Source organism: Tupaia chinensis, unplaced genomic scaffold (assembly GCF_000334495.1).
Source record: "Tupaia chinensis unplaced genomic scaffold, TupChi_1.0 Scaffold000119_2, whole genome shotgun sequence".
Lineage (NCBI taxonomy): Eukaryota > Metazoa > Chordata > Mammalia > Scandentia > Tupaiidae > Tupaia > Tupaia belangeri.
In genome coordinates this window covers 930,092-939,140 of record NW_006159586.1, presented here as the reverse complement: position 1 = coordinate 939,140, position 9,049 = coordinate 930,092, and the positions used below count along the sequence as shown (strand labels likewise).

Sequence of the window (9,049 nt, the reverse complement as noted above, 5' to 3'; positions counted from 1 at the left end):
AAAATGAAATAAATGGGAATGTCTACTTCTGAATGTCCTGAAAAAATACTCATTAACACAACAGAACTAGCAACTGATCTTAAGCATCTTTGTGCTAAAATAATTTATAAAAAAATTTCAAAATTAGCAATTTACATGTGGTGCTTATTATTTTCCAACCTTAAAATGTTCATAGTATTGGCCCAGCCAGTAGCATGATGGTTGGGGCATCTGGATCCCATGTGACTGATTCTGTTTGAGTCTCAAGCCTGGCAGCTAGAGAAACATGCCAGGTACATGTGTGTGCATGCCCAAAATCCTTAGAGTAGAGAAGATATCATAGCATGGCTGTCTCCTCCTCAGGGTGCTTTCTCAATTTCACTTCCTTTTTTTCTCTAGCACGTACACCCTGTAGTACATTTTTTAAAATGCCCATAGTATGCATTTAATCAGAGAATCTAGTGCCAGCCCAGCCTGTGATCTGGTGGTTAAAGAAGCTGGATCCCGCATAACTGACCATGTGAGTTGAATCCTGCCCCTAAGCACATTTGCACACTTGCCCAAAATTCTGAACAGATAAAGAAGGGATTGCAGCATGACCGCACCACATAGAGGGTGCTTTCTCTGCCTCTCTCTCTCTTTTTCTGTCTCTCTTTTTTCTGCACACACCCTTTGGCATAGTTTTAAAAAGAAGGAAGAAAAGGTGAAGATTGATATAGACTTCACACTCTCTCATGGAGCTTTCTATTTTCTCAAAGAAATACAGATTTGTATATATCTGTAGGCATCAGTTGGGAGCTATGAATTTAATTAGGAGTCATGATGTTCTTCTTATTGGTGGGAAAATGGTGGACAGCACGTTGCTTAAAGCCAAGAGAAAATCAGTTGCATTGCTAGGTTTTATCTGGACTTTTTGACAAGTCTTTCTCTTAAGTTAGCCAGAAAGGATGTCTGCTGATCATTGTATGCCTGTTGAATAGAGCTTTTACTGCTTTAAAGATAAGCTTTCTGCCCTGGACTGGTAGAAAAATCTTTTTATTCTGAACAATGACATCTCTAAGTTGTTTTGTAAACTACGAGCCTGCTGTTCCAGAGAGACAGAAGCCTACAGATTGTTCTGTTTCTGGCGCTAGTAAGGTTCTGTTTCTATGGAAACAGATGAAGGGAAGTTGAGGGACCAGTAAAACAAAAAGTTTAAAAAAAAAACTCATTAAATGATGTGATTATTTCAATACTTATACTTAAAATTTTAGGATAATAGTTATGTTGAAGTAATCAATTTCTTTTGAGAAATGAGCTACCAAATCTAATGTGTTTTGCAGAAAAGCTACCACACAGTTGTAAAGGTAATCATGATTACAGTGAATTATTTAATAAATCTACCTAATGTTCTTTTAGTGAGTACTTAAAAGTCTCTTTTCTGTTTTATTTCTTTGCTTCTTTATTTTTTTTCCTTTTTGTAATTTATTTTTGCCATAGGACATGTATACTCACTGGAAAAAGACAGTGAGAGAGAAAGGAGAAATAACCCCCAGGAGATATGGCCACACTGCAGTCCCTTCTCCATTCTCCTGGGATTTTGGACACACACACACACACACACACATACATGCCTGGCATGATTTTCAAGTTACCAGATCTGGTATTCAAGCCACCAGATCCAGAACTCAAGCCATAGTTGGCCATGTGAGAGTCCAGTGCCTTAACCACTATGCCCCCAGTTGGTTCCCTTTTTAAAAAATTATTTATTTAATTTTATTTATTCATGCATTTATTTTTTTTAATTTGACCTGCAAGAGACACAGAGAGAAAGTGAGAAAGCAAGCCGCCAGGTCCGGAATTCAAACTACAACTGGCCACGTGATAGTGTTTAGTGCCCAACCACCACGCCACCTGCTGGTTCCGTGCTGGTTCCCTTTTTTAAAAATTTTTAAAATTAAAAAGAAAATCTTTGCCAGAGGTCATATGTACTCATCAGTGAGAGAGAGAAAGAGAAAGAGAGGGAAAAATTGAAGAAGCATACCCCATGGGGGATGGTCATGTTGTAAACCCTTCTCTTTCATTTCTCCCCTCTCTTCTGGGTTTTGGTCTCAATATCCACACATGCCCAGTGTGTTTCTTAAGCTACTAGGACAGGGACTTGAACTATGCAGTCAGTCATGTGGAATCTAGCTGCCTTAACCACCATACCATAAGCTGGCCATCTTAGCTTCTCATAAATTATAGTTCGTTCTTTTATGCCTTGTGGCTTTTTGGGGCAAAGATAAAATAAAATGCACCAGGGCCTTTATATGAAACTCTAAATTGTAGCTAAATTAAAATTATTTTTAGAATTTTGCCTTAAAGCACTATAGGACCAAGAAAATAATTTTCATTTTTAAAGAAGGTTAGACTTTGGGACCAACAGTTGGTGTAATGGCTATGTCACTGGATTCCCGTGGGGTTGACCGCAGTTTGAGTCCCATCCCTGGTGGCTTAAACTCACGCCAGGTGCGTGTACATGTGTGCCCAAGATCCTGAGAGGAGAATGGAGGAGAAGGGATTGTGGCATGACCATCCCCCTGGGGGGTGATTTCTGTCTCTGTCTCTCTCTCTTTCTGGTGACCATACATGCCCTATAGCAAAAAGCTCTCAAAGAAAAAACAAAAAGAAAATTAGACTTTCATGAATTCTTTTTAAAACTATTTAATTTAGTATTATTACTATTATTTTTAATTTGATATAGGGCATGTGCGCTCACCAGAGAGAGAAAAGTGAGAAAGCAAGCCACCAGGTTCAGGACTCGAACTGCAGTTGGCCATGTGGAAATCTAGTGCCTTAACCACCACACCTATAGGCCCTGCAGACTTCTATGGACTCTTTGTCTGATACCTGATTGCCAGTTTACATTTCAAAGGCAGACCATGGAATATAATCAGTTCTACATGTAAGTAGTTCAAGGAAAAACCACATTTTAGTCCATAAAAACAGAATGTTTCTTTGAGCTGTTCAGGTAGTTTCTGTATAGAACCTTAGTAATCCATTAAGGCTTAGCCAGTTTCTAATAACATTTTTGAAGCTTCCTCTATTTTCTTGGTATAGGAGATAAGACACTGTACACCATGACACAAAAATCAGTTCTTGCCTCAGCTTAGTTGCTCCCTAGTTATATAAAGAAGGACATGTCACTTAACTCCTGTAGGTCTCAGTTTCCTCCACTTTAAGAAGAGAGGGCTATACCATCAGTAATCTGTAAGAGAACTTCTACTTCTCTGATTCTGTGAGGAAAGTGGTTAGTAAGCTTTGTTTTACATTTCTTTACTAAATTCGGCAGTGAACCTGTGCAGTTAAAATGAATAAGGTCCTCAGAAGAGGTAATCATAGCCTTTGGCGGTAAAGCTGCCCACGGGGTGGTCATAATTTATAAACAATTCTGGTAGATTTTTAGAAGAGCCTTTTGGGGACCAGCAGATGGTGTAATAGTTACATCTGGACTCCCACGTTGTCCACCACAGTTCAAGTCCCAGACCTGGCAACTTAAAACTCATGCCTAGCACCTGTGCGTGTGTGCCGAAAATCCTGAGAGGAGAATGGAGGAGGGATTGTGATCTGCCATCCCTGCTGGGGAGTGATTTCTCACTTTCTATCTCTCTGTCTCTGTCTGTCTCTCTGGTGAGTTATAGCAAAAACTCTTAAAAAAAAAAAGAGAGAGAGAGAGGAAGAACTTTTTATCTATGAAGACACTTACTCAGTGACTTAACTTTTCACTCTCTAGCCTTTGGCTCAATTCTACCTAATTAAGAGATATCATGGGGACTAAAATGTGGAAGCTATGTGCTGACTCCTGAATTTCACTCCTCCAGGTTACGTGGTACTTCTGTGATGGTTAGGTTTGTGACCAATACTACCAAAGAGAGCAAGCAAGACCTATTGGAAAGATTGAAGAAGTTGGAGTTTGATATCTCTGAAGATGAAATATTCACATCTCTGACTGCAGCCAGAAGTTTAGTAGAGCAGAAACAAGTCAGGCCCATGTTGCTGGTTGATGAGCGGGCACTACCAGATTTCAAAGGTGGGAGAAATTTGGAAAGATTTAAAAAATTAGTTCTTTCTATCTACTTATAAATCAATCTTTTGTGTGTGTGTGTGTGTGTGTGTGTGTGTGTTTGTGTGTGTGTGTGAGAGAGAGAGAGAGAGAGAGGTTTTTGCTATAGGGTGTGTGCACTCCCCAGAAAGATAGAGACAGACAGAGATACAGAAAGCGAGAAATCACCCCCCAGGGAGGATAGCCACACCGCAATCCCTTCTCCTCCATTCTCCTCTCAGGATCTTGGGCACACACACACATGCTTCCTGCGTGAGTTTAAGCCACTGGGTCTGGGACTCAAACCATGGTCAATTCCATGGGAGTCCAGCAACATAGCTAACTGCTGGTCCCTATAAATTGGTCTTAAAGCTGGATGTTTAGAGGTGTTTATTCTGATATCCCTATTATTCTTGTAGTGATTGACAGTTCTGATAGAGCTTGAATGTAAATTGATGTTTCTTGAGCCCTTTTTTTTTTTTTGCCACAGACCGCAATAACTGAAATACATTATACAGTACACTGAACTAAATTATACAGTACAAATGCTTCTTGACTTAGGATGGGGTTTCATCCTGATAAACCCATCATGGAGTAGAAAATTATAAGTTGAACCATTGTAAGTTGGGGACCATTTGTACATATATATGTGTGTGTTTATGCTCTTACTGTATAAGATGGCTGTTTTTCGTGTTTGGTTTGCCTATTTGTTTGATTTTAATGCTGCTTAGCGTCCTCCAAATTAGTTTCACAATGCATCATGATCCATAGCCAGAAGAAATACATTCTAAGTTACATTAAATATTGTAATCCGGGGGACCAGCAGTTAGCGTAATGGCTGTCACTGGACTCCCATGTAGTCAACTGCGATTCGAGTCCTGGACCTGGTGGCTTAAACTCACACCGGGCATGTGTGTGTGCATGCCCAGGATTCCAAGAGGAGAATGGAGAAGGGACTGCAGCATGGCAATCCTCCTGGGGGGTGATTTCTCACTTTCTGTCTGTTTCTGTCTGTTTCTGGGGAGTACACATGCCCTATAGAAAAAAAAAAAAAAAAACTCTTTAAAAAATATATATTGTAATCCTCTGACTAAGAGCCACTCTGTTAAATTGATTCAACAAGACAAACCACAATCTCCTTGTTTAAAAATAGATGTTGGGCCAGCCAGTAGTGTGGTTGAGGCAGTTAGATCCCACATGGCTGACTACATGGTTCAGAATCCTGGACCCTGTGAGTGCTTGTGTGTGTGTGCCCAAAATCCTAAAAGGAGAGAAGCATCCCCTGCATGAGTGGATGCTTTGTCACTTTCTCTCCATCTCTGTTGAGAGCTCATGGCAAATTAAAAAAAAAAAAAAAAAAGATGTTCTGAATAATGTGAAGTTTTTACAGTAAATAGGACTTTCTTTCTTTCTTTATTTTTATTTGCTAGAGTGAGCATGCAGTAGTTGGGAGGGGGAGAGAAAGGAAAGCACCCTCGTTGGGGATACTTTCAAACCACAATCCCTTCAGCTCTCCCTCTTTTTAGGACTTTGGGCATGCACAAACATGACTGGTGGGTTTCTCAAGCTGCTGGGTTTGAGACTTGAACTGGACAGTCTGCCATAATGGGATCCAGTTCATGTAGTTCATAGACTACCCTGGAAATACTTTGTTTTTTAAAAGTATGTTTACTATCAGTATTATTATTTTTTAAAGAATTACTTAATTTAATTAATTTATGTATTTATTCCTCTATTTACTTATTTTTAGTTTGACCAGAGAGAAAGAGAAAGGGAGAGAGGGAAAGTAAGAAAGAAAGCTGCCAGGTCCGGAAAGAGAGAAAAGAAGCTGCTAGGTTCAGGGTTAGAACCATTATTGACCATGTGGGAGTCTAGAGCCATAACCACGACACCACCTGCTGGCCCCTTGGAAGTTTTTATGGTTTTTTAGAGAGTTTTTTTGCTGTAGGGCATGTGTGCTTGCTGAAGAGACAGACAGACAGAGAGACAGAAAGCAAGAAATCACCCCCATGAGGGATGGCCACGCCACAATCCCTTATCTTCATTCTCCTCTTGGGATCTTAGTATGCATGCACACATGCCCGGCATGAATTTTAAGTCATTGGGTCCAGGACTCGAACGGCAGTCAACTACGCAGGAGTCTAGCAATGTAACCATTTCGCCATCTACTGGTTCCCTTGGAAATATTTTTGAATCAAGAGAAAATAAAATTGTATTCTCTTTGGAAAAATTAATACAGTCTGGAAAAATTGCATAGTTTTCTGAAGCTTTGCTGTATTGCTTTTTGTAGATAATACTCAGTAAATTGACAGTATATAGAAAATGTTTATAAGTACATGCATTATAAAACCATGTGTTAGCTGTACAAATCAATGATTAGAGAAGTTCAGTATCATATAGTTAGAGAGGTTCAGTATCATACTAATAGGAAATATACCATTATATCAACCGGAATTATTATTTTTGAAAAATAACAACTTTGACTGAATTAAACAGAAAATAAGTTCATTAAAAGAATCTGAGTGCTTTCAGGAATATAAAATGACACAATTCCTTTGGAGAAGAATTTGGCTATAAATAACAAAATTGCCTATAAAGTAGAACTTTTAGGAATCTATCTCTAAAATACATTGCAAAAATACACAGTGACTTACGAACAAAAGTTATTCATTACAACCTTATTTATAATAACAAGATTGAAAATAACCCAAATGTTTATGAGAAAGGACTGATTGAATAAACTATGATTTATCCACAAAATTGAATGCTTGTAGCTGAAAAATGGGTAATGACAAAGGCTTGATCTTCACAGAGTATATTAAGTGAAAAAAGTAAAGTGTATAAAACCTTACGCAATTTCTCTGTAGGAAAATAAGAAGGAAATGGATATGCATGTGTGTTTGTCTTACATTTGTAAAAGGAAGTCAATGAAGGATAAATGTAAAACTAATAAAAATGGTTACCTAAAAGAGAAAGGAGGGAAGTAGGGAGGGATCCAAGACAGAAATCTTCTCTAAAAGTACCACTACATAATATTGACTTTGGAACCATATAAATATTTTACATAATTAAAAGACAGTTAAGGAGAGGCTGGCAGGTGGTGTGGTGGTTAAGGGCACTGGACTCCCACACGTCCAACCACGGTTCGAGTCCTGGACCTGGCATCTTGCTTTCTCACTCCCCCAACCCCTCTCTCTCTCTCACTCTGTCCCTCTCTAGTCAAATTAAAATAAACAAATAAAGCTAAATAAAATAATTATTAAAAAAAAAAGACAGTTAAGGGACCAGCAGGTGGCATGGTGTCTAAGGTGCTGGACTCCCACATGACTGACCACAATTTGAGTCCTGGACCTGGCAGCTAGCTTTCTCACTTTCTCTCTTTGGTCAAATAAAAAAGAAAACAAAAAGTAAAAAGCCATGGCCAGCTTGGTGGTGCAGCAGCAATACCTACTCTAGGAGCCATATGGAAGACACTGGGTTCCTCCTTTGACCTGTACACATCAGTCATGTGCAACCATGACCCCGACTGGCTGGAGAGGTACTTGTCTTTCTGTCTCTCACTCACATGAAAGAAATAAGTAAAAATCCAGTCCCTAAAAGTGTTAAAATATGTTGAAACAAACAAACATAAGTCGGTGACATAACAACTTAAAAGAATTGTATCAGCTTACTTTAAAGTACATTATTTTGAGCTGAACCCCCTAGAATATCAATTGGACACTGTACGGAGGAAGCTGGGTCCCACACGGCGAACCCAGGTTCAAGTACTGGCCCCAGCAGCTTGAAAATCATGCAGGGTGCATGTACAGATGCCCAGAATCCTAATTTTTTGTTTGTTTGTTTGTTTGTTTTAGATATTTTTGCTATAGGGCATGTGCACTCATTAGAGAAACAGAGAGACAGAGACAGAAAGCAAGAAGTCACCCCCACTAAGGGGGATGGCCATGCTGCAATCCCTTTTCCTCTTTTCTCTTCGGATCTTGGGCACGCATTTACACATGTCTGGCATGACTTTTAAGGGGTCCAGGACTCAAACTGCAGTTGACTACATGGGAGTCCAGAAACATAACCATTATACCATCTGCTGGTCCCTCCCTCCCCAAAAAATATAGTATTTTGATTTATTAATTTATAATGGGATAAATTCTAAGGACAGAAGAACTGCAAAGAAATGTTGAACTGCATTTAGTAGTCTTACTGTTTTTAGTAATATTGGTATTGTTATTTTTTGAAGAATTATTTATTGATTTAATTTCATTTGTTATTATTCTTTTTTAATTTGACCAGAGAGAAAGAGAAAGGGAAACCGAGAAAGCAAGCCGCAGGTCCGGAACTTGAACCAAGGTTGGCCATGTGGGAATCTAATGCGTTTACCCACCACTGCTGGCCCCAGTAGTGTTATTTTTGAAGTTATAGATTATATTATGGGATAAAGTAAAATAGCACGTATGTTGACATGATTTTAAATGTAAGTGAAAATAAATACAAATATAAAAGTCAAATAAGTTAATTAAAAGCTGTATATTACTGGGCTTGTTGATGACTTGGTGGTTAAGGCTGCTGGATTCCACATGGCTGACTGCACAGTTTTAAGTCCCAAGCCCAGCAGCTTGGAAAACATACCTGTCTGGGGCCAGCTGGGAGTGTAATAGTTAAGGTGTTAGACTCCCACATGGCCTAATGTGGTTTGAGTCCTAGACCTGGCAGCTTGCTTTCTCACTTTCCCTTTCTCTTTCTCTATGTCTCTCTCTCTCCAACTTAAAAATATTAATAATACATAAAATAAAATAAATAAATAATTCTTTTTTTTTTTTTTTTAAAAAAAGGAAAGAAAAACATACCAAGCATGTGTGTATGTGTGTGTGTGTGTGTGTCCCTAAATCCCAAGAGGAGAATGGAGGAGGAGGGATTACAGCATGGCCATCCTCCACTGGGGAATACTTTCTTCCTCCCTTCTCCCCGCCCCAGCAAACACACACACACACACGAACACACACACACACACCA

General features: G+C 39.1%; 1 protein-coding gene across 3 annotated transcripts in view; it reads left to right on the top strand.

Annotated features, from left to right (window-relative positions):
* HDHD2 (haloacid dehalogenase like hydrolase domain containing 2) overlaps positions 1–9,049 on the top strand; it is a 38,484-nt gene that overhangs the window by 10,615 nt on the left and 18,820 nt on the right. For all 3 annotated transcript variants that reach the window (XM_006144434.3, XM_006144435.3, XM_027770267.1), the window contains exon 3: positions 3,822–4,030. In XM_006144434.3, the coding sequence (XP_006144496.1) occupies positions 3,822–4,030 (209 nt within the window). The remainder of the gene's footprint in view (positions 1–3,821; positions 4,031–9,049) is intronic.